We start from the raw sequence: 27,143 nt of genomic DNA on the forward strand, positions 1-27,143 counted from the left end.
CAACAAATGTACTAATGTGCTTGACACAATGGATGGATGGATGGATTGTGATAAGAGTTGTATGAACCCCCAATAAAATGATTAAAAAAATAAAGTAAATTTAAAACAAGTATTAAAACCAATAATAGGAAAGTTAAGGCTGGAAAGCTAACTTTAGGATTCTCAACAGGCACATACTGAACTGCTAACAAATTAATTATAATAGAATCCTGGATCCCACTTAGGGGCTTGGATTTCAACTCAGCTTCACTAACCAACTCTGATAACCAATGACTTGGGCAAATGGTTTCACCACTCCAGCTCCTTGGAACAAGGAAATTGGGTAAGATGATCTCAAGCCTCTTCCAGTTTCCCATTATATGATTCAGTACCATAATGTGCCAAAATCATGGGAAAAGATACGATTGTTGACACAGTTGCATGGTCACTTAAGGGGATGCATGTATTCTTTTACAGAGCTGTAAGTGCAAAAGTTTGCAAAGAGATACGCGGAAGATGTTGACTGCAGCACTGCTTACAATATCAAACCCCAGAAAGGGCCCCGCCATCCATCAATGGATGTTACAGCGTACAGATGAGAATGGAGAAAAAGGAGAGTCCTAGCAAGTGAAAATCGCAAGCTACAAAACAACGCATGAACTACAACCTAATTTTCTTTTTAAAAGATAAAACCTTATGAGGGCATATGAATATAATTTTATTTTGAAAGTACAGTAAGAAGCGGCTTAAGGTGGAAAGAGCAAGCATAAAATGGAGCGAGGAAGTGTGTGCTTCTCATTTTCTGTGGGGTGAATTTTTTCCTGTGTGTATGTATTACTACAACTCTGAAAATATAAAAAAAAACATTTTAATTACCAAGATAACTACTCATTTGACTCTGCCCCCTAAAATATGAGTTACTTACAAATGGTATGAGCATCCATCACTTATGAATGTCAGTCAGCATTTGAACCAAGTAAGAAATTTCCCCTGCTATCCCATGACCCACTTTGAACATTTCCCACAAATGCTCCAGAGAATATTTAATCACTATTTCAGAAGAACTTGTCTATTGTACAAAATGTACTGTGGCAATAGCACTTTTTAAAATACACCTACCTACCTCTATGACATATATATTTTTACATGTAGAAAGGACCCACAAGTGTCCAAAGCTATATATGATAAATGAATTCAGGAAGGGAAGGGTCATATCTGGAGTAACATAAATCATAGATTTTTTTGTACAGATGGGACATTCTCCTGTGCCTGTGACATGAAATAAAGTAGGCAGTCAACAAACATTTGTCACCCTGAAGTAGTGATGACAGCCAGATCCTTGAGAGCAGCGGTGCTCAAACTACAGCCCAAGGGCCACATGCGGCCCACTGAGGACATTTATCCGGCCGGCCAGGTGTTTTTGCCCTTTTTTGTTTTTACGTCAAAATAAGGTATGTGCAGTGTGCATAGGAATTTGTTCACAGTTGTTTTTTAAACTATAGTCTGGCCCTCCAACGGGTCTGAGGGACAGTGAACTGGGCCCCTGTTTAAAAAGTGTGAGGACCCCTATTCTAGAGCAAGGTCCTACCACATTATACCTTTCCTCTTGAATATTTCTAAGCAAAAAACACTGTAGGTTTCCCTCAGTCGGGCAGCTGACCAATAGTGCAGTCTGTCGTTCCCACTGAGCTATGAGCTAAGGACCCAGCCTCGTGTATCATCCTATCACCAGAACTTGGCAATCCCAGGGTCTGTAGTTGCCGGCACCCATGTACCAAGTGTCCAAGTAATGGATGGACTGCAGGGGTGAACAACAGCAACCAAACTGCAGAGACGCCCCCCCCCCACCCCGGGTATTCTTCCTCCATGGCCCTCCAGGTGAAGAAAGCAACTACCTATGAATCTTTCGAGAGGTCCTGTTTCCTCCCCTTGCCCCTGGACAATAAAGACATCAAGGCCAGTGGGTTCATCACAGGCAGGCAGTGGCCTGCAGAAGATGGGAATTGAACCACCTATTCTCTCAGACACTTACTCCGTCGATTCCACTCACTCATGAACGTCAGAAGGCAGGGCTCAATTTGATTCATCAGTTGCCTTTAGTACCTGCCCAACTACTGCTTATTGAAACCATGCGCTTTATCTCAAATATGACTGAGGGAAAAATGCAGCTTATGAGTCTATTCCTAAGAACTGGGCTCTCAATACAAGCATGCACGCTTCTAAAGTGTGTTTTGTTTTCTTTTTAAAGTAACCTTATTCCTTGGATCCATTTTATATCCTGGTTCCTCTTACCAACCTTCTTTTACCATTTAAAATATAAATAGTTGCCTACAGTTATCAATAATTAACCAACCTCCTGTTAATGGACCTTTACATAGTTTCTAAATGCTTACTAGTATTTACTACACTGAGAGAATCCTGTTTGAACTGATTATTCCACTATTTTCTATTGGTAGAAACAAAACTCTAGGTGTACTTTTTAAAGAGTGATGCATCTTGTTAAACTACTCTAGAGAAATTAGAGCAAATGATACCACCAATAGCAAAACAACACAACCCCCAGGGGGCTATTATATAGCATAACTGGTTCATTTGCATTTTAAAAAGCAAATCTTTTTCATGTTCCAAGTAGCTTTTCCAGTTTATCATTTTGTTTCCAGTTTTCAATTATTCTAAGGCCAAATCTATCTTTTCTACTTTAAAAAATGTTTTCATTGGGGGCTCGTCCAACTCGTATCACAATCCATCCATCCATCCATCCATCCATCGTGTGTCAAGCACATGGGTACATCTGTTGTCCTCGTCATTCTCAACTTCTTCCTTTTATGTGCTTATAGTCACTATGACTAATTTATTTGTTCTTCTGGTCTGCCAGTTAAAATCACCTAAATTTTTTGGAACCCAAAATAAAAACAAAATCTCTACCACATTTTCCAAGAAATATGTTATTTTCAAAGTCTATGGCTGTATTTTACAAACTTCTTCAAATACTTTGATAAAACCAAAATGGGAAACTTACTCAACTGTATGAAATTTTAAAGATGCTTACCTCGACCCAAAACACAAATAGACATTAAGTTGGACGAATAATAAGTAGAATGGAATCGCAGTAGCTCCTGTCTTACATCAACGCCTTCTTGGTTTGGTCTAGTCTCTAGAGTATATTTGTTACCTGAGAGGGAGGGGAAAAGCAGCATTTAATAAAAACGCAAAAAATGTGATTTAAAGTTTTCTAGTTGCTACAGAGGTTCAACTGATATACATAATTTGTCAAATACGTTTGAACACAAGTAGGATAACAGTGAAAACTAGTAACTTTTAAAAACTATAGTTTTTCCTACGGAACTTAAAGTGGCCTATAAGAATTATACCTAAAAGCCCTGTGAGGTATCTGAGATTATGAGCACTTATAAGACAAAATGAATCCACATGTGCACCACTGACACTTAGTTTTCATTTTCAATTCCCTCAGTGCTCCACCAGCCTGTGCAATCATGAGATCTTTAAGGGATCAGGTAACGGGCATTAGAACACCCCAAATAAACAAAAAACATATTGCTGAGAACAAGTGGGGTCGGAGCAGAGACCCGAAACTCATCTGTAGACCATGGAACATCCCCTCACAGAAGGGTCCCAGGAAGGGATGGGTCAGCCACAGTGCAGTACAGCACCGGTGGAACATACAAGATTCCTCTGGTTCTTTGAGGCTTCCTGACCCTCCCCATCACGACTGCAGTCCTGCCTTTCAGTTCCGGCTAGACCCGAGTATGCAGACGAGTACACTCAGGAGCTCACGACACACAGCATCCAGGCCAGAGAAACCCCTCAGGAACAGGAATGGGACGAACAGCAAAAACCGTGGGGGGAGGGAGACAGCAGTGTAAGACATGAAAATAAATAATAATTTATCAAGAAGATGGGAGGGGAGAAGAAGGGGAAAAAGAAGAGTTGATACCAAAGGCTCAAATAGAAAGTAAAGGTTTATAAAATGATGGCAACATATGTACAAATATGCTTGATAAAATTGATGTATGGATTGTCATAAGAGCTGTTTAAAAAAACTCCGTAAGGGCTCCACATTACTTGAACAGGGTCACTGAGAGACTATTTGGAACTTCCCACGTTACCGGCAAAAAGAAAGTTCTATTTATGGCGGAAGTATTAAACTTGCGATGTAAAATCTCATGGGTTTGATCTAGACTGGTAAAAATAGGATGCAACGCTATTTTTAGAAACTTCAAATGCTACATATACTGAACCACTCTGAGCTCGCTTCTAAAATTTTAAAAACCAATTGAATTGGGGTGAAAAATGCACATTACAAACAAGTAGGCAAACCTGCTACCTTTCTAGTAAAGGTCATGCAATTTAGGGGCTGGAAGATGGAATTCCAATGACTGGTGTCTGAAAAACTACATCTTGACGAAAAATACCCAACAATTCTAACATTAATAACTGTCACTATTGGTCCTGCTTACACGACTGAACAGGCTCTTGTCTTCCATCACTGACAAAGACAGAACTATGACAAGATGTATTTTTGATGAGGTTACTTATTTTTTTTTCTTACATTTTTAAATGGCTGATAAGATCAATTGTCCGCTTGACAAAATTAGGTATCTAGGAAAAGCCACTAGGTGGCGATCTCATATTCAGAATTTAGTGGGCCTGTGCTGCATAGTATTCTTTTTTTATCATTTTATTGGGGGCTCATACAACTCGTATCACAATCCATACATACATCCACTGTGTGTCAAGCACATTTGTTGCCCTCATCATTCTCTAAACATTTGCTTTCTCTTGAGCTCTTGTATCAGCTCCTCCTTTTCCCTCCCTCCCCCACCCTCTCACCCTCATGAAGCCTTGATAAATTATAAATTATTATTTTTATGTCTCACACCATTCAATGTCTCCCTTCACCCACATTTCTGTTTTTCATGACTGTGTGTGTGTGTGTGTGTGTGTCACACTGATCCTTGCAATCAGTTCCCCCTTTCTCCCCTCACCTCTCCCTACCCTCATGGTATCGTTACTCCCATTACTATTCCTGAGGGGTTTATCTGTCCTGGATTCCATGTCCCGAGAGCACTTATCTGTACCAACGTACATGCTCTGGTCTAGCCAGTTTTTTAAGGTAAAACTGGGTCATGATAATGGGGGGTGAGGAGGTCTCAAAGAACCAGAGGAATATTGTGTTTCACCAGTGCTACACTGTGCCCTGGCTGACTCATCCCTTCCTTGTGACCCTTCTATGAGGGGATGTCCGATTGTCTACACATGTGCTTTGGGTCTCCACTCCAACCCTCCTCATTTGTATCGATATGATTGTTTTGGGTTTTCCAATGCTTAATAACTGATCTTGTCAACATCTCATGATCACACAAGCTGGTGTGCTTCTTCCATGTGAGCGTTGCTTCTCAGCTAGACAGCCACTTGTTTAGCTTTAAGCCTTTAAGACCCCATAGGCTACATCATCGAATAGCTGGCACCATCAGCTGTCTTCACATTTGCTTATGCATTTTGTCTTCAGTGATCATGTCAGGAAGGTTCACAGAATGCCAGGTTATTAGAACAAAGAGTTCTTAAGTTGAGGGATGGCTTCAGTAGAGGCCCAATATCCGTCTGCTATCTTAATACTTAACGTAATGTACACAGACCTATACCCCTATTGTTACATATTAATATACTTACATAGGTACATGCCTACGTTTATACCTCTATAAATATCTTTTACCTTCTAATTCTTTCCTGTATATTTTTTTAGTTTCCTCCTCTCCCACTATCACGTTTGGCCTTTCAGCTCTCCATAATTCCTCCTGACTACATTGCACTTGATCAAAGTGCACCACACATTCTATCCCCTCTTCTTCATTGATTTTAGTTCTCTTGTTGTTCCCTTGTTCCTGAGTTTGTTGGTCCCTCCCCTCCTCTTACCCCACCCCCTCCTCTCCATGTCCCCCTGGAACTGTTGGTCCAATTGTTTGCTCCTTGGGATTGTATATCCTGCCTATCTTATATAGATAAACATAGAAAAAAAGAGGGGGGGTGGGAGCCTATATATAGTTCCAGGTCTGTCTGCTGAGCTTTTTAAGTGTCTTTTGATTTGGTCTGATAAGGTGCCACCAAGCCCTGCCCCCTGAATCAGAAGTCTATTTTGGGGATTCCTTGGAAACTTCGTTGGTCTGTTCCCCTTGCGGCTCTGTTGCATTCCCTTTATGTTTCACCCAGATGTGGGTGGGTCAGACCAGGCACAATTCCGGCATTGTATCTCTGGTGCTGTCCCCTGTAGCATTGTTGTGTCAGGTCGGCCCTAAGGTCCTTCTCTGCGCATTGGCTGCTCGGGGCAGTAGTGTCATCCTAGAGGCTTGGTGGGCCAGGATGTGGTTCGTTCTCTCTTTGCTTCTTAGTTTGCTCCCGTGTGGTCTGGGCAGGCCTGCCACTCTCCCAGGGCTGTAAGTCAGTGCTGTCCTCTCTAGGGATTCTTCTGGGGAGGGGCTTCTTAGATTCCTGACTGCTACTCTCAACATCTTACTAAAGATCAAATTCAATTCCCGATTTGCTCTACTTGAGGTCCTGACATACTTCCTCAACTCTGCCTGAGGGGCTCAAGACCTTTCTAAGGTGCAGAATTCTTCTTCCTCAGTCGGGGGCAAGAGGGCATTTGCCACACAATTGCTCGATGTTCTTCCCTATCAAGTTGAAATTTGAGTGCCTCCCATTTTCTACTAAAGATTCTGAAAGCCTCAGCTTCAGAAGGACATGCCCTTAAGCGTTTTCTTACTGCTTTACACTGCTAAGCTCCTATACTGTGTGGAGGACGATGAGCACATGGAGACAACTAAGTTTGACTGACCATCAATGTGAAAGTGGTAAATTGGTAACAGATTTTCAGTCTAAATGTGATCTGATTTTCCCATTTACAATATGGTTTAGGAAAACAAAAGATAATCTTAATTCAAAGTTCACAAAGACCAAGACTATGACCTCTAACCAGCACTTAAAATTCTTCTAGGTTGAAAAGTGCTCTATAGGGCCTTAAAGACTATGAATCTCTATGGTGTAGACAGTCTCATCTTTCCCTCGGGCGAGCATTTAGTAGGCTTTGAACAGCTAACCCTGTGGTTAGCAGCCCATATGCCACGAGGAAATCCTTTACTCTTTAACTTTAGGTGTCTTTGAAACAGAATAAAACAGGAATGCACACACTAGACAGACGTGGACCACTGGTAATGAATGCTCTGCTAAAATGAACCAAAGGGACACGATGAACGCTACATACCGAAGAGAATGAGCAATTCCCCATTCCCCGTAATAAAGGTGAGTTCACACTCTTACGGACGAATGAGAGAAACCAACACAAAAGACTATACACAATATCCTTTTCACTTGTATAAAACTAATCTGGGCCTACTGAAAGTCAGATAAAGATTACAAGGCCAACTTCAGATTCTCACAACTTGTGAATTAAGATGAATACACCGTGACACCCACGTTTAGAGAATTAAGTTTTCTTTCAACATGATCATGCTATTATTGAATCCAGGTGATTAGTGATTGTAAGGGAACACAAAGATGGCCAGTGAGGGGCTGGTCATGTTCTGTTTCTTGACTGAGTGCTGGTTTAACAACATGTGCAAAAGTTTTGAAAATTCACTGAGCTATACTAGACATAAATAAAGTGATATGTTCATTTAACGGATTCTTCAGAAGTAAAATGAAGTTAACTTATCAAAGTCATACACACATTTCAGTATACTTATTATACTTCAACAAAAGGTTAGACGAAAGAGTCAAAGATAATATCGTCAACAGCTACCTGTCTCATCCATGACAATCTAAAGATACTGGTTCTCTGGCCAAAATGCTCAATGGGGCCTCAACCACATTGTCTGAAAAGTGCATAGTAGCCAGAAATGATTAGCACTCTACAAAACCAAGAGTCACTTTTTCTGGCTGCTCGGATATTTTCCGGCTTTCTAATGTATGACAGAAGGAAATGTAGTCCACCTGGGAGCAAAGCACACAGTGAGCCATCCTTTAATGAGGAAGAGCAGGAGGATGCTCTCCACTCTCCGGAGACCCGCGTGGTTAGCTTTCAACGACACTAATAAACAGCAAACACTAGCTAGAAATGAGCCAAAGTGTCAGGCTTATTATTAAGCTTAATCCTCTAGAAGCAAACCTTTTAATACGTGTTTACTAAAAACAGGAAGACTAGCTAAGTTTTATTTCCTCTGTTTCTCTATTTTTAAGCGAGTCTCAAGAAATAGATGAAATGAAAGGAAAACGGGGCATAAAGCACAAATTTTCATAATTAAATTATTCCGTGAACAGTGTTACCATCACTGTCATGACCTCCTGGTAGGGAAGTGCAGAACAGGCATGGACTTCGGCCATCTTCTAATGGGATGACAGTACACAAGTTACTTAGCTTAGGTCCACTTGCTTCTCCTAACATTGGTAAGCTTACACTAAATTAGAAAACTTATTAAAGTATGAAACTAGTAATATCCATAACTAAAATAACCAACATCTGAAAATCTGGTGACATGAAATGTAAGTTAGGATGTAGAGAAATTAGAATTTAGACACTGCTTGGGCAAATTCAAGTTGTATCAAACATTCTAACAATTTGGCAATATCTAGTGGTTCTTCAAGGCGCCTGGTGGTATAGGGGGTTAAAAATTGGGCGTCTAACTACAAAAATAGCAGTTCAAAACCACCAGCTGCTCCTTGGAAGAAAGATGAGGCTTCCTGCTCCATGAAGATGTACATCCTGGAACACCCACAGGGCAGTTCTCTCCTACGGGGCCGCTGTGAGTCAGACTTGACTTGTTGACAATGAGCTTGGAGGTGTTTTATCATGAGAGACCATTCCCTGGAAAAGAACACCAGGCTTTGTACGGCAGCAGGTTACTGAACAAAAAGACCCTCATGTATAGCCAAATGCCAATTCGTGGAGATAAAGAGAACAGAGGAATCTGTTAAACTACATTGTTGGGGATGCAATAGGCAAAATCCAGGCCATGGGAAATTCTACATAACAAACATTCTGATTGCTCAGTAAAAATCAGAAAGGGGGGGGATTCAGGGAAAGAGACAAAGAGTGAATCTACAGATTAAAAGAGAGTTAAACAAAATAATCTATAAATTATCAAGGGCTCGTGAGGGAGGGGGGAACTGGGAGGGAGGGAAAAAAAAAAAAAGAGGACCTGAAGCAAAGGGCTTAAGTGGAGAGCAAATGCTTTGAAAATGATTAGGGCAAAAAATGTACAGATGCGCTTTATACAATTCATGTATGTATATGTATGGATTGTGATAAGAGTCGTACGAGCCCCTAATAAAATGCAAAAAAAAGAGTTAAAAGGTATACAACTCACTTACTAGTTGACCTTAAATCAAATAGCCTTACAAAGTATTAATTGTATATATGAAACATCTAGAAATTTAATCAGTATTTGACATTAATGATGAGGATGATGATAGCATTTTGTTCATTGTACATGAGTTGCCATAAACATACTCAGACAAGTTGGGGACCTTTCTTGGTGGCAGTTAACAACAACAAGATATATACTTAACTATTTATGAATTACATGCCAGGTATGAGGTCTCTTTAGGGGAAAAAAAGAGTGAGTGGGAACGTGGGTGGAACAGGATTGATCAGAGGCCGAGTGATGGATATACGGTATTGTTAGTTGCTGTCAAATTGTGTGCATAGAATTGTTCCACAGGATAGTATTTATTACAGTATTTTGTCTATTTTTGTGATTTATTCATTTAAAAAGGGGTTTTTAAAAGGATAAAGAAAAAACATTACGTTTTGTGTACTATTATCTTCATCTTAGGATGAGATACCACTCCTAACTATCCTCTTGTTCACACTTGCTTCAAAAATCCATTGTTCCTGCTATTTCCTCCTACTTTGCAAAGATATTCTATTATAACCAAATTATTTTAACTCATATTCTCCAAGACACTCCAGGCTTACTCCTTGGTTCTTTCCCTTGCCATTGCTTTGGGGTTACCCAAAGAACACAGACTTTTTAGTTCGGACAGGCTTGGTATCATAGAACCTACCCAGACAGCTCTACCACCACCCACCGCTCCACTTTCAGCCTCCCTAAAATGCAATGAAGCTGTTGTCAAACCATTCTCTACCGGCGTCCGCGGCTGTTGAGGAGGATGATGAAATGTCAGATGACGGTGAAGGCTGAATGAGGCATACTATGTGGACCACCTATCCAAAGTGTGGCACTTAGTATGCCTACTGTAAATATCATTTTCTTCCAGGTCACCCTCCCCAGCCCTTCCCACGCCATCCCCGGCTCCCCAAAATGGCTCTCTCTGTTTAAGAAACTTCCACTCATCCTTCAGGAATAATTCAAATTGTGTCTCCTCTAAGATACTGGAGGATTCAATTCCAGAGAACCTTAAAACAGGCATAATCAAGTAGTGGCTCAAAGTGTCAGCTTTGGTTTCTGACTTTATGAGCTCAGATCCTGACTCCAACATTTAAAAAGCTGAGTGGCCCCAGGGAATTTAATTACCTCCTCTTAAGTCTTAGTTTACTCATCTATAAGAAGGAGATAATAAGAGCCCCTACCTGTTGGGGTTATTGTGATAATTAAATGATCCAGGTAAAGTGTGTACCACAGTAACAGTACATTAAAAAATACAGCAATGATAATTAAGAAGGAGCTCAGAACGACAAACCTGGGAGGATGCACCAGTGAAGTGCTGAATGTCCCTGGCCTCCCCAACTCTAAGTACCTTATTTTCCAATGTCCTTTGCCAGCCCTTCCTGCCATGGACTGGATTCTGACCCATCAATACCCTAGAAGACAGAGCAGAGCGGAGCCTGTCGGACGGAGTTCCAAGGCTCAAGGAGATGTCACCACCTTTCTCATTTGGGCTCACATGTAACACCCTAATCAAGATTGCTATAATCCTATGTACCTGCTACACGCATGCCAGAATAAACAACAATTAAGACAATGTCATCCCTACCTGAAATACAGCTCCACCCTCTATTTCGACACGCCCTCCTCCCACTGTCTTTCAGTCCACCTCCGCAATAAGGAGCGCCTGCATGGCTTCTCTGTTTCTCAAGCACTGTTCCTCGACTTCCTTTTTCTATTTCCTCCGCAGCTGAATACAACCCAGTTGCTCCATGGTATCTCTGGGACTATGTTAGAGCAATAACACAGATCAGCAAAGAATAATCAAAACTAAGTTTTTCACTTTCCTACTCTAACTTTAATTTAAAAAATTAATCTGCTTATACTTTTATTCCACAAGATTTTTTTTTCTCCCAAAGGAAGAGGGTGTGGGAAGGGAGCTGAAAAGAGGGTGATGAAAAACTATTCAGTTTATCAAGAATGAAGAAACTAACATAGGGGAGAAAGCCAACGCAGACCCCAATCATGAGCTCATTTAAAAGGAGAACGAAAACCTCTCTGACAGACTGCTGCTCGTGCTCCCTCGGCAGCACGCACGAGACTACTGCTCTGCGCCACTTCTCCGGGTCCGACAGCTCGCTCAGCAGCTGTTGGCCTGTGACACTTCAAGACAAGAACCTCCTCAAAGTTTTGCTTAGTGTTACTATTATTAAGGCTATATTGTTTATGGTGCCAGGTTTGCTAATAACATGTATTAAAGTACTTACTGTATTAGACACAATAAAGAATACTATCTGAGAATTCTCAAAAAAAAAAGAAAAGAAAATGAAAATCAAAGACCCAAGTAAAGAATCCATCTAAAAGACAAATGGACCACACAAACCATAGCCTCTACTAGCCTGAAATCAAAAGAACTAGATAGTGCCACACTACCTTCAGGGACTTTCAAGATCACATGAAGGTCCTGAGTAGACTGGGAGAACAATGCAGAACAAAATTTTTAATAATAAAAAGACCAATAAATAAAAAAAATAAGAAAGACCAGTTACTGGTCTGATAGAGACTGGTAGAACCCCCAGACTAAGACTATTAGATACTTTTCAAACTTGAAAAGGAACCAATTCCCTGTAATTACATCAGTCAAATAAAAGACAGGCCTATCAAGTGACCAATTAACACCCAAAGTGCCTCTCAGAACAAACAACCTTAGGAGAGCACTTCACCTAGCTGTAATAGTTTTCTTAAAACAAACAATCCAGTGCTTGTTTTTTTTGCTTTAAAATACCCAGGTTTTCCCTGACACTATGATTTTAAAATCACAGTTCCATAATGAGCAAAATGGTTCACATTGACGGCAGCAGCTGAGGTCAAGCAAAGAGAACAGAACGAAGTACACATTTCTGACACCTTCTCTGCTCCCTCGCATCGCGAAGCAGAGTCTCGAGGAGGCAAGGGCAGTGCACTCGTGCTTTGGCCCCGCTAGGGAAAAGGAAGGCAGTGCTGCCTGGGGCTAATGGACGGCTTACCTGCTCTACTGGAGGTGCTGAAGACCACCCTCATGCATGACAGCACAGAATGTACAATTTGAGAAGCTGTCAAAGCTTTAGACAACTATGTTTCTCATTTTCAATACTGGGGGTGGCAACTGGAACAAAATTTCAGCCAAAGGAATAAAGTATGACGTGCATAGGTTAAGTACAAATTCTGAAAAAGTTCTGAAAAGCATCCACTCTAGAGGAAACCTAGGAAAGGCCCAAGTACATGTTTGTGTGCTGGCATCCAGCTGTGATGAACTTACATGTATGCCACATAAGTGGAGGCCCGTTGAGCTGAAGACCAAATCAACCCGAGTAAGGCTGATGACAAGAAACTGGAGGAGTGGGCAAAGTTAACAGAGAGGGAAAAACCCAGTGGAATAGTTGGCTGTAGTTGTGTGGCTGGTAAGGACCAGGAATTTCAGACCAAGGATACACTCAGAGTATTTCCAATGTAAGAAATTAACAAATATAAAACTTGTTTGTTTTTTATAAAAGGTATAAAACCTCTATTAGCGTGTATGTTTTCCCTTACTTATATTGTACCTTCTGTACTTTTGTGCTGAGTCTGGCTCACCCATCAATTAGCTATTTATATTACTTCATACTTTGCTAACTGGCTAGTCTTGTTAGTAGTTATGAAAACAAACATGTCCTCACACTCCACCCATTCAAATAGGGCCATTCAACATTCTTCTTTGTCCATCACTCCTGAAATCTTCTTCTGGGATACCTTAAGATTGTTTTGGGCACAAAGTGGGAGGGCTTACTCTACCTGACTTTAGCACGTATTACACAGCCACAGTGGTCAAAACACTGTGGTACTGGTACTGTTACAACAACAGATATTCAGACCAATGGAAAAGAGCTCAAGACCCAGAAATAAAAACATCAGCATACGAGTTTTGATAAGGGCCCCAAAAATATCAAATGGGAAGTAGATGCTCTCTTCAATAAGTGGTACTGGAAAAAATGGATCTCTACCTGCAGAAAAATGAAGGTAGACCCTTACCTCCCTCCATGCACAAGAATAAACTCAAAGTGGGTCACAGACCTTGAGATAAAACCCCAAACAAAAAAACAAGACAATTTGGGCCATTAATGAGGGAATTGGGACAAACCTGAGAACTTTGGCACAGGAGACTATCAGAAATAGGGAAGGATACAAATACAGAGGAGCCACAAATTGACAGAAGATAAATCGCCTGTGTACATCAAAATAATTCACCAAAAAAGTAATGACAGCCCATAGACTGGGAAACCATCTTTAGTTATGACACATCAGATAAAGGCCCTATTACTAAAATCTACAATACCTTGCAACCTTACAATAAGAAAAACAGTGCCCACTGAGGAGGTGGGCAAAGGACCTGAACAGAAGTTTTACCGGGGCAGAAATCAGAATGGTCAATAAGTATGAGAAAATGTTCCCAATCATTAGCCATAAGAGAAATGCAAATTAAAAAAGCTATGACATACTACCTAACACCCTCAAAGATAGCCCAAGTCAAACAGTCAGACAGTAACAAGAGTTTCAGGGGCTGTGGGAAAATCGGAACTCCCGTCCACTGCTGGTGGACCTGGAGGTATGTACGGCCACTACGGAAATCGATCTGGCGATATCTAAAACAGATGGAGACTGAGCTACCGTATGACCCAGCAATCTCCCTACTGGACATAAACCCAGGAGAGGCAAGAAACAAACCACGGCCAGACATCTGTGCTCCAATGTTCATCGCAGCACAGTTCCCAATTGCAAGGAGTTGGAAACAACCCAAATTTCCATTAACAGACGACTGGATCAAAAAACTGTGGTACAGACATACAATGCAGTACTATGTGTCCCTAAAATGTAGTGATGAACGCATATAGCACATTGCCGCATGGGAAGAACTAGAGGAAATCATGCTAAGCGAAGTAAGTCAAGCACAAAAGGACAAGTACAACATGAGTCCACTGAGGTAAGCTTAAAACAAAACAAAACAAAATGGGACATAGGGGAAAAGCTACTATATACATACATCCCTGGGATGAGGTCCAGCAACTATGGCAGGGGCCAAACCCAATCCAGAGATACTTACGGCAGCCAACTAAATAAAGGGTGGAAAGAGAGGGAAAAAAGAAAAAAGACATTGGGGGGGGGGGGGGGGCGGGGAGCAGGGCACTACTCACCTAAGGGGAGAGTACTGTTTCTATCTCCACAGTTGGAGAAAGAGACCAGGTTTCAACCAGATGAGCCAAGACGTGAATACAACATACCAGCATGTACCAGGGAACCGACATAGGTCCTCGGGGCCGGCCCCAATCCCGACTGTGTTGACACTCCTCCATTCCCCCCTCAGAAGAATGCACTTCAGAGGATAGCACTGGGGCTATAGCTGGGGGGAGGGGCACGTTGGATTAGAGCACATGGGAGAAACGCAAAGGGATGGAGAGGGAGGAGAGGACATCCTGGCCCTCCAAGCCCCGATGATGATGTTCCTGCTTGAGCAGATAACGGTCCTCAAAGAGGACTGTAGGGCTGGCCCCACCACAGGACATGACATCCCTCACTGAACCATTGCACCACGGGGGACAGACACAGTGCAGAAATAGTGCATGGTCGGGCGCCATCACGCTGGGGAGGTAAGCAGACTGATGAAACCCCCAGGAATACCAAAAATAGACTTTGGAGACAGAGTGTGGCATCCCATCAGACTTGACGGGAAAACACTCCTAAAGGCCAACAAACAGACCTTGAAACTAATTATAGCCTCCTCGTTTTGTTTTGTTTTTTAATCATTTTATTCGGGGCTCATACAACTCTTCTCACAATCCATACCTGCATCCATTGTGTCAAGCACATTTGTACAATTGTTGCCCTCATCATTCTCAAAACATTTGCTCTCCAATTAAGCCCCTGGCATCAGCTCCTCATTTCCCACCTCCCTCCCCACTCCCTCATGAACCCTTGATAATTTATAAAGTATTATTTTGTGATATCTTACACTGTCTGACACCTCCCTTCACCTACTTTTCTGCTGTCTGTCCCCCAGGGAGGGGGTTATGTGTAGCTCCTTATAATAATAGGTTCCCCCTCTCTACCCCACCCTCCCTCCATCCTCCCAGTATTGCCAATCTCACCACTGGTCCTGAATTCCCTGTGTTTCCCGTTCTAATCTGTACCAGTGTACATCCTCTGGTCTAGCCAGATTTGTAAGGTAGAATTGGGATCATGATAGTGGGTGGGGCGGAGGCATTTAGGAACTAATGGGATGGAGGCACAGGGAATTCAGGGTGGATGATACCTTCAGGACCAGGGGTGTGAGTGGCCATACTAGGAGGGTACAGGAAGAGTGGGTTGGAGAGAAGGAACCAATTACAAGGATCTACATGTGACCTCCTCCCTGGGGGACGGACAACAGAAAAGGGGGTAAAGGGAGACATCGGAAAGGGCAAGATATGACAAAATAATAATTTATAAATTATTGAGGGCTCATGAGGGAGAAGGGAGCAGGGAGGGAAGGGGGAAAAAAAAAAGAGGACCTGATGCCAAGGGTTTAAGTAGAGAGCAAATGCTTTGAAAATGATGAGGGCAATACATGTACAGATGTGCTTTACACAATTGCTGTATGTATGGATTGTGATAAGAGTTGTATGAGTCCCTAATAAAACGATTAAAAAAAAAGAAAAGAACTGGAGGAAAGTTGTATGTTCCATCGTTGTTACACTGTACCCTGACTGGCTCTTCTCCTCCTCACAGTTTCTCCCTTTTTGTCAGTGGCTTTCTTTTTCGTTATTGTTATTTCTGATATTACTGTTTTGTTGGTTTTGACTTCCTCTCTTGTTTTATTTGACTTTCCCTGGTTTTTGCACTTATTGATGTAGCTGCATGTCTGATAGGCGGGATAAATAATTCATAGATGAATAGAATTGGACCATTGTTTGGGGGGGAGGGGCGAAGTGAGAGAAGGGGAGATGGGAGAAAGGAAATGGGGGAAGGGACCAAGGTACAACAAGTGATCCAAAATCAGTGGCAAGGAGGGTGTAAGATTCCTGGTAGGACTTGATCAAGGGCAATGCTGGAACTCAAATGAAGGCTGAGCATGATAGTGGGAAAAGAGAAAAGTAAAAGGAAATAGAGGAAAGAGCTAGGAGGCAAAGGGCATTTACAGAGGTCTAATTACAGGCATGTGCATATATAAATATATTTATATATGAGGATGGGGAAATATACCTATGTGTATATATTTATAGGTTTAGTATTAAGGTAGCAGATGGACATTGGGCCTCCACTTCAAGTACTCCCTCAATGCAAGAATACTTTGTTCTATTAAACTGGCATTCCATGATGTTCACCTTCCCAATACAATCGCTGAAGACAAAGCAGGTGCATAAGCAAATGTGGTGAAGAAAGCTGATGTGCCCAGCTATCAAAAGATATAGCGTCTGGGGTCTTAAGGCTTGAAGGTAAACAAGTGGCCATGTAGCTCAGAAGCAACAAAGCCCACATGGAAGCACACCACCCTACGTGATCATGAGGTGTCGAAGGGATCACGTATCAGGCATCAAAGAACAAAAAAATCTATCATTGCGAATGAGGGACAGTGTGGGGTGGGGACCCAAAGCCTATCTGTGGACAAGTGGACATCCCTTTACAGAAGGGTTGTGGAGAGGAGATGAGCCAGTCAGGGTGCAATGTAGCAAGGATGAAACATACAACTTTCCTTTAGTTTTTCAATGTTTCCTCCCTGCCGCTATCATGATCCCAATTCTACCTTACAAATCCAGCTAGACCAGAGGATGTACACTTGTACAGATAGGAACTGGAAACACAAGGAATCCAGGACAGATGAACCCTTCGGGACCAGTGGTAAGAGTAGCAATACCAGGAGGGTGGAGGGAAGGTGGGGTAGAATGGGGTAACTGATTACAAGATCTACATATAAAAACCCCCTCCATGGGGGATGGATAACAGAAAAGTGGGTGAAGGGAGACATTGGACAGTGTAAGACATGACAAAATAATAATAATTCATAAATTATCAAGGGTTCATGAGGGAGAGGAATTGGGGAGGGAGGGGGTAAAAACGAGGAAGAGATACCAAGGGCTCAAGTAGAAAGCAAATGTTTTGAGAATGATGATGGCAACAAACGTACAAATGTGCCTGATACTATGGATTATGATAAGAGTTGTAAGTGCTCCCAATAAAATGATTAAAAATATAAAAAAGAAGCTCCTCGCTTGTGATATTGTGACCAGGGGTAATATTCATTCAATTTAATCACTAAATTTATTTTGAAATAAATTTTGAAAATTTATACTTCCTATGAGTTGCTGCTGATCTGTCACCAGTTATTTTAAAAGGCAGCTCACAAAAAGGAGCTCCACCATGCTCTGCACAACAGCAGCACTGTTGTCATCAAGGGTCTACCCTACTACAAGTACTACTATTGAGGACATCATAGGGATGTGATGGTTTTCAATTTTTTTTTTCTTTTCTCTTTTTCAATTTTTTTTTAAATTCACATTCCCTCTTGACATACAACATATACTGATATTCTCTATAGAAATCATGTTTCAGCCAATTCCACACTACAGAGATATTTTAAGGACCAGTGTTCAGGAATGCTGCTTCCTTTAGGTTTAAAGTCCTTGGCACTAGATAAGAACATCAGTTCTAAGATCAAATAAGAGCCCTGGTGGTACAGTGGTTACAGAGTGGGCTATAATCAGCAAGGTCACCAGTTTGAAACCACCAGCCGTTCTGAGGAAGTAGGGGCTTTCTATTCCTGTACAGTTAAGAGTCCTGGAAACTACATGGGGCAGTTCTACCCTGTCCTACAGGGTCACTAAGAGTTGGCATCGACTTAATGGCAGTGAGTAGGGTTTTTTGGTGATGCAGTGGTTAAGCATTAGCTCAACAGTTTGAACCTACCTGCCTCTCTGTGGCAAAAAGCTGTGGGCTCTGCTTCCGTGTAGATCACAGTGCTGGACACTCAGTGAGGCAAGTCTACTCTGTCTTACAGAGTTGCCATGATTCAGAATCAATTGGATGGCAATGGGGTTGGTTTTGGTTTAATTACAATTTTTTAAAAACCCCAAATCTATGTAAGCCACCAGAAAACCAAACCCACTATCATCAAGTTACATTTCTTTGGTTGCTGCTGGATATGGAATGGTTCCTAGACTTAAAGAAAAGCTGTAAATAAGGCTTTTGAAAACATACCCTAAACCAACGTAAGTAATACACATAAATTTAAAGTACATAAAATAATCCATTAGAATTATTTTTATGCAATAGCATAATCCCCAAAGTAGGTTAATAGTTTGTTTTTTCATTGTAGCAACCTATTAATAAAGATTATCTCTGGTGAGTGAAACTGACAGGAGTAGAAGAGAAACTTTTTTTTACTTAAAACACTTGTGTACTATTTAAATACTTAGATTAAACATATACTTCTAAATTTAAAAAACTGAGTAATTAAGGCAAAGTACAATTATAAAATCAAGAATGCCCTCCACATTTATTTTATTCTACTTCCTGTCATCCCACCTCATCTTCCAGGTGATCTTTGAGAGTGGGACCACATGTGTCTTATCTGATGATCTCCAATAGCCTTTCCACAGCACATGGTATATGATGTAGAGGTGGATGTTATGGGAGAGCAGAGGGACTCACGACTGTCATCGAGCTGATTCCGACTCATAGTATTTCTATATAAGAAGTTTCTAAAAGTATAAATCTGTATGGGAGCCTACACCTTTCTCCCACAGAGCGGCTGTTAAGTTTGATTTGCTAACCTTGCGGTTAGTAGCCCAAGACCTAACCCATCGCTCCACTTCTGGTGAGCATTTTAAAAAGCACTTTTTGGAAGGTATCTTTCAGAATACTTGGGCTTATTATCTCCTCCCTTCAAAATGCTGATTAATGTCTTCTCACAACTCTGATCTGCTCCGTAACACTTAGACCCCTGTTTAAATGGGAGTAGGAGGTGGGTGGCACAGTGTTAGGCTGCTAAAAACAAGATGTGTGTTTCAAACCTATCAGCTGCTCTGTAGGACAATGATAATGCTACCTGCTTCTATAGTGATTTCGAGCCGCAGACTCAAAGGAACGTTCTGCTCTGTCCTAGAGGGTCAACTCACTGACAATGCAATGACCAAAGTAACTGTAAGTCACTGTTATACAATTTTGAGAAGATCTCAATGCTATGTATAAAATCTGCCTGGTATCCTTCTTTATGAACAACTAACCAAAATGCCAGTCACTGGCTAACAAGATTTAGGCACTTCCTTCTCACTGTTCTGAAACTCTGAATTCAATTCTATACCTTATCATCCAACAAATTTACTTCATGTTCGTGATTCCTCTTCTGAAAACCTACTGTTTTCCCTATGAAGCACACACACTTACACACACACTTAAGCTTCAACTTCATTTTAAGTCAAGAGTGATAAATGTAGGTACGTATGCAGGGATGAGGCAGCTAATATAGACATGCAGGGCGGGTTTTAGAAATAAGAGGGTGTAACAATGGTGCTACACTACTTTTGAGTCCCAGACTCTGAGTTTAAAAAGAATGGGGTAAGAGGAATGAGGAGCTGTAAAATGTTTCCTCCTGAACTGTAAAATGCAGCACTGTGCAAGGAAGGCAGGGGTTTAAATGAGGGCAAGGAGAACGAATGCATGAAAGCCAGTGTTCACAAACCTGTCCCAAATTTGCTGAAGGGGTGTTTAGGATTCCCTGTTGCTTTTTCCAATTGAAAGAGTCTCCAGGCATCGTTCATCACATTCTTCTCGTGTTCTGAATCAACTGCATTCACCTCTCTGTCTTTGCAACTCTCATCAAACAAGGGGCACAGAAAAAACTGTGCAAACCTAAGAGGGTGAAACACAATGAACCACTTGAAAACTGCTATTTTACAACGAGTGTTCCTGAAAAGCAATATTCCGAAAACTGGGATAGGAGACATGACTTCTGCCATGTCAGAAACCTACCAACTCTGCTTATGAAAAAACAGTATAAAGTAAGTCCCAACTAACAAATAAGATGTAAGATCAGGCAAAAGTAAATTCAGAGATGGCATCTATGCTAAAGATGCAAAGTAATTAATGAGAATAGAAAATGATTAACACCAAAAAGTTAAGACTTATAGAAACGATAGCAAGCTACTTAAAATTTGCAATTTGGCATGTCTATAAAACTTCTTGCCATGTGTGACTCATTCTCCTAAAAATGAAAAATCAACTGAGCATTCTTAGGCAAAACAAACAAAGTGTAGAGTTTCAAGAGCAATTTCACTAGGATTCAGGCACTTTAGAACATTAGAACAAAGCAAGTGACCTACTTTTAAAGCATTCTGCTTAAGTATTTTTTCCCTTTAATGAAGGAAAAAAGAACCTTAGTAAAAAAATAAAATAAAATAATGGAGTGAAAATCTGACTTATTTAAGGCATGATTACATGGTTGTTTATGAAAGTTTAACAGTATAAATTTTTAATAAGTAGTAATTTGATAAATATCATAGAGACTCTCACTTTGTAGCCAGTATGCTTTTCTCAAGGATGTTCTTTAATAATAGTACCCAAGTTTAACTAAGAAAGCTTTACTTAATGAGCTCTTCATCCGCTTGCAACTGAAGACACCATGCATGTGGCAAATCTAAAGTTTAGATCCCATTTTAAACAAAAACAAGACCTAGATTTCCGATAAAGTCAAGAGCAGAGGCTCTGAATGAGACTACTATTTAGCAGGTCTAAGAGACGGTTGGGCCTATAAAACATCTCATCTACTACGTCAGTCTAGCTGTCTACAAGACCATTATTATTAATAGATATTTACTTAGGCACATAAATGAACTGACACTGTTCTAAGTGCAATATCTATACTAATTCCAAGGGAAACCCCACTCATTCTGACCATCGAATCAAAGATGTACCTGAATGAAAACAGAGGTTTTTCTGAACCTGAAACTCCTTTTATCTTCCTCAGCAAAGTCAGGCGGGGCAGGCCTTGTCACTACATACCACAGGTGCATAGGCCCAGAAATAACGTCACACTGACAACACAGGAAGTTTTTTCAAGGCTGCTTTTACGAGAGTGGTTTCTTTTACTCTAACCCAAGTTATAGTTACTCTCTATCATATAGTGATTGATTATGTGAACATCTGCTATAGCATTGGTAAAAGCAGGAAATAAAATTCAGTGTATGATCCCAGGTAACTCGTTAATAGAAGGCTTCTGGGAATATATATAAAAGACAATTAGACCTCAGAGCTGCTGTCTCAAAATGTAAACATAGGATAGAATAAGTAAAATCCAGACTACTGTAACCCAGCCCTACCCTGAAAACACGGCTTTGCCCTGTTTTGAAAGTATTTTCTTCTCATGAAAAGTGCAGGTTATTATTAATATAAGTAAGCAAATAGAGCTGGCTAAGGCTTCCAAGTCCAACTTGATTATGGGCCTATCAAAAAGCCGCAAAATCACTTTCTTGATAACACAGAAAACCGTTAAAATTCACAAAGGAAAAATGATAACTAGAACAATAAACTAAATCATTGATATTAAATAACAAAACCTTAAAGACTGAAGAAATTGACCAGGTTATTAAAGTGGGCTAATGAAGCTTGCCCTAGAAAATACTTTCAAAATATCCCCAGGGTTAAAAACAGAAGGACAAAGCATTCTGTACCCACTAAGGATCCTTGAAAAGGCAGGCACTGCAGTAGGACCAAATGTTTAAGGCCTGGAAGGAGAGACGTGTTACAAAGAGTTCTATGGCACTCTCAGACCACATTCTTAGCTTATTGATGCTTCTGTTCAACATGAATTTCATAAGTAACACCATTTAGAAGGAAGAGAGGGCCTGTAAGAATTTTATAAGCCAATAAAATATTTTATAAGTCTGATGCCATTATTTTTCTTCTATCATTTGGTGGTATTGTCACAGTAAATCATGGGGAGGCTGTTTTAGCTAAAATATCTTTTCTTAAGCTACGAGACTGAAAACATAGTGGCAAAAATGATGATGATGATGAATGGGATCAATGCACAAAGTTGGATAATCTATGGTATATTAAACATTACCTGTCCAGGGCACCTTCTAGATGCTCATGGGAAACATCAAAATAGTAATTAGTATGCTCTCCACTAGTGAAGGCATTTGAACTTCCTGCATGCTCACTCAGAAACTGGCTGTATTCATTTTCTTTAGGGTATTTCTTTGTTCCCAAAAACAGCATATGTTCACAAAAATGACTTAAGCCAGCAATATTTGGAGGATCCGACAATGAACCTGAAAGAAAAAACATGTATACAAATGAATCCTTTTGCTATACTTTAACTCTTTACATGAGCAGAAAGCCTCATCTTTCTCCAGCTGAGTGGCTGGTGGTTTTGAACTGCTGACCTGAGGTGAACACCCACCACATAACCCACCATGCCACCAGTACTCCTGCTAAATATAGATGAATTACAAACAGCATGGAGCTCCTGTTAGTGTGATAGTGCCAACCAAGTAACCATCGAGTTAAGCATCGGCAGCTCTAAAGAGGTATCATATAGAAGCGACACTAAGAATCACGAGAGCCCCAGCTCGTAACAGTGATCACTTAGTGACCTGACACAAAATTACTTAACATCTCTGGACATAGTTCATACTAAACACTTAAAGGAGAGATGAGCAAAAGAGTTAAAATCAAAACGAGGAGCTGCTACCAAGGGCTCAAGCAGAAAGCAAATGTTTTGAGAATGATGAGGGCAACAAATGTACAAATGTGCTTGACACAGTGGATGGCTGGATGGATTGTGATTAGAGTTGCACGAGCCCCCAATACGATGATTTTTAAAAAGTCACAATCACCGATCTGCAGAGATCATGCATTCTAGTTCTTACACTTAATGCAGGACACCGTTCAGCCTCGGACTAGAAGCATGGGCTTCGGTGGCAGCAGCTTTACCAGCTGTGACACTTTGCACACAGTGCTTTGCCCACCAGTCTCAGGCACTTTTCCGTCTATTGTCCATCTTACCTATCTTGAGAGTACGTGTGGAACATTCCTCTAGCTCAGGGCTCCTCAAACTTGTTAAACAGGGGGCCAGTTCACTGTCCCTCAGACCCGCTGGAGGGCCAGACTATAGTTTAAAAAAAACACAAACAAATTCCTATGCACACTGCATATATCTTATTTTGAAGTAAAAAACAAAGGGGGCAAAAACACCTGGCGGGCCGGATAAATGTCCTCAGCGGGCCGCATGTGGCCTGCAGGCCGTAGTTTGAGGACGCCTGCTAGCTCTTTAATGCTTCCTCCCCACTCTCATGACCCCAGTTCTACCTTACAAATCCAGCTAGACCGGAACATGTACACTGGGACAGATAAGAGTTCTTGACACACAGAATCCAGGACAGAAAAATACCTCAGGTACAGTAATGGGAGTAGTGGTAACATAAGGATAGGGGGGAGGTAGGGACAGAAGGGAGAGAAATGGGGAACAGACGACAATGACCGGCATATAAACTCGTCCCCCCCAGGAGGACAAACAACTGAAACATGGGTGAAGGCAGACAGCGGAAGGGCTCAAGCAGAAAGAAAATGTTTTGAAAATGATGATGGCAACATATGTACAAATGTGCTTGATACAACTGATATATGGATAGTTCTAAGAGCTCCCAATAAAATGAGTTATTGATAATAAGAGTGTGTGTACTGTATTACATGGTATTTGCAAACCACTCTGCATATGGTTATTTTATTTCCCCAATTCTAAAATAAAATAAGGTATTTCTAGGAAGTGCAACTGGTTAAGCACTCAACTGCTAGCAGAAAGCTTGGCAGTTTGAACCCATACAAAAGCACCTTGGGAACACAAAACAAAACAAAAACTAAACAAGCAAAAGCACCTTGGAAAACAGACATGGCCATCTGCTTCTGAAAGGTCGGCTACAAGGACCATGTACACACACACACACACACACACACACACACACGGTCATCATAAATCAGCATTGACTCACTGGCAACCAACCACAGCAAAATGAAAGAAAACTCTAAAATCAAAGTAAAAATTTTTCAGACAGGAAAACAGCAATATTAACCCACTAAGTTCACATATACATACACAAGCTGCTAAAAGTAACACTGAATATGGAAGAAGTGTGAGGTTAAGAGCCTAAAAATATGATATTATATATCAAAAGTGAAAACATTGGAACAGTTACTATAAAGGACAGGAGTGAATTTTCTTGCTGCATGCTCCCTCCAGGAGGGAATTTAACAAGATACTTCTGTTAAATGTATGAGGGGCCTGCAAGGTGGAACTAAAAGATAATAAAAATTTTCCGTGACTGTTTTGAACACCTCTTGCATAATTATTTGATCTGGATAACTGTAATTTATCAGGCTACATGCAAAGTACGGAACATCGGCATGAATTGGTAACTACCGCATGTTTATTTGCACAGATAGGGCTCTAGTATGCATCAACATAGTAAGTTAATGAAACTGAGCAAAGCGTTAATTCCTAATTTAAATTTTTACCTATGTGTACATCAAGTGCCGCTGATGACTTATCTGTGGTGGGATCGCTGATGAGAAGGACTTTGATGCCATTGGCTAGCTCCAGTCCTCGGTATTCCCGCTTGTCTTCAGGAGACTTGACAATGTGATCTCCCACTCTCTGAATAGCTGGGTTGTTCATTTTGATGTACGTCTTCTTTTGGAAACTGAAAAGAAAAAATTTTAATTGATGGAGTGTGGCGTTTCTTTCTTTCTTTTTTTTATGGACAAAGAACAGCATAAAACCAAACACACATAATACATTATTAGATTTTAAAAAACACCCGGAAGAAGTAATTCCTAGCTGATCTGTCAGTAGAGTCTCTCTTACCCTCACTCTTTCAGAGCTAGTATCACCTTATTGTTGTTGTGGAGACACTTTTTATTTAGGGGACACATGATGGGGATTTGAGATAGGGTGGGTTGGTCAGTTAGTCAGTGAGCTGACCTAGAAAAGAGTTTTCAATTACTAATAACTTTCCACACATATTTCAGAGATAAGAGGCTGAGCCTGATATTATTAGTAAAGCAGTATACCTATCAGGTAAACAAAACACATATGTGAAACTATAGAGCAGCGGTTCTCAACCTTCCTAATGCCGCGACCCTTTAATACAGTTCCTCCTGTTGTGGTGACCCCAGCCATAAAATTATTTTCATTGCTATTGTTATGAATCTTAATGTAAATATTTGATAGGCAGGATGTACTTTCCTTGTTATAAATGGAACATAATTAAAGCACAGTGATTAATCACAAAAACAATATGTAATTATATATTGTTAAATATTTATTTCTAATTAAAAATAAATGAAATTTTGTCTTGAAGCATGGTGTAGCATGGGTAACAGTCTTCACGTCGGGTACTCCTATATGGACGTGTGTGCATGTGGGCGGACCTGCCTGGAGCCGGACAGAGGAGCAGTGTCTCGGTTCCTAAGACCATCAGAAATATGTTTTCTGATGGTCTTAAGCGACCCCTGTGAAAGGGACATTCGAACCCCCAAAGGGGTCGTGATCACAGGTTGAGAACCGCTGCTATAGAGTATAAGTTACCTAACTTATCTGTCCTACCCATGTCCTCTTCAGGAGAAAAAAAAACACTTTGTAAACTACTGGTAATTAAACATTTTTATACTGTAGGCCATAATCCAGGATAAAGTGTCGTAAAGAAAACAAAAACCACTGCCACTGTGAAGTAGCTGGTGGTTTCAAACCGCTAACCTTCAATAGAACATCCCCCCAGAGTGGTTGCAGGGAAGGGGTGAGTCAATCAGGGTGCAACAGAGCATTAATGGGTCACACAATATACTTCTGTTTCCTGAGTGCCTCCTCACCCCCACCCCTCACCCCCCACTATCATGACCCCAGTGCCGCCTCCCAATCTAGACTAGACGGAAGCATGTACATAGATATAGGCAAAAGATAAAACTCACAGCACATGGAACCCAGGAACAGGAATGGGAATAGATATATGCAAGGAGGGCGAGGTGGGGAGAGAGGAGTGCACCAATCTCAATGAATAGCACATAAGCAAACCCCTCCAGCCAGTGGGAACAACAACAGAAACCAGAGGGGAAGGGAGCCAGCGGTCAGAGTGAGATTTGAGTACACTATCAGGGGGCCAAGAGGGTTGGGTGGGGGTGGGGGTGGTAAGAGGAGCATATCCCAAGGGCTCAATGGAAAGTAAATGTCTAGAAAAGAATGATGGAATATATGTACAAATATGTCAGATACAATTGATGTATGGTTTGTAACAAGAGTTGTAAGAGCCCCCAATAAAATGATTAAAAAAACGAAACAAAACCCTGCTAACCTTGCAGTTAGCCCCACCAGGGCTCCTCACAGGATAAAGTGTAGGTATGTGCAAAAGGCCTGCTTTTGCAGACCCCAGGGATCGGTCCAGTACCCCACAGGGGGCGGTATCACCCACTTTGGGAAACACTGCAGAGACCAAATGAACCTAGGCCAGCACATCTGATTCTCCTTTGAAAGACAAACCAAGATTATCTGACTATCCCTTAAAGAGTGGAAGATATCAAATCTAAAAGTAATTAAAATATGTTGCAGTTGAGTTAACCTCTTGCCCTGAGTTACCAGGGCTCTTACAGGTAAATTAAGACCCTATTGCCATCCAGTTAATTCTGATTCAGGGCAACCCTATAGAAGTTGTAGAACTGTTTTCCTTA

At 41.0% G+C, this 27,143-nt stretch overlaps 1 protein-coding gene across 2 annotated transcripts in view; it reads right to left on the minus strand.

Moving 5' to 3' along the window:
* IDE (insulin degrading enzyme) overlaps window positions 1-27,143 on the minus strand; it is a 112,595-nt gene that overhangs the window by 46,896 nt on the left and 38,556 nt on the right. For both annotated transcript variants that reach the window (XM_075534648.1, XM_075534649.1), the window contains exons 2-5: window positions 24,939-25,123; window positions 22,489-22,696; window positions 20,107-20,276; window positions 3,029-3,151 (exon numbers count right to left, since the gene is read on the minus strand). In XM_075534648.1, coding sequence (XP_075390763.1) covers window positions 3,029-3,151; window positions 20,107-20,276; window positions 22,489-22,696; window positions 24,939-25,123 — 686 coding nt within the window. The remainder of the gene's footprint in view (window positions 1-3,028; window positions 3,152-20,106; window positions 20,277-22,488; window positions 22,697-24,938; window positions 25,124-27,143) is intronic.

This window comes from Tenrec ecaudatus, chromosome 16 (assembly GCF_050624435.1).
Source record: "Tenrec ecaudatus isolate mTenEca1 chromosome 16, mTenEca1.hap1, whole genome shotgun sequence".
Taxonomy (NCBI): Eukaryota; Metazoa; Chordata; class Mammalia; order Afrosoricida; family Tenrecidae; genus Tenrec; species Tenrec ecaudatus.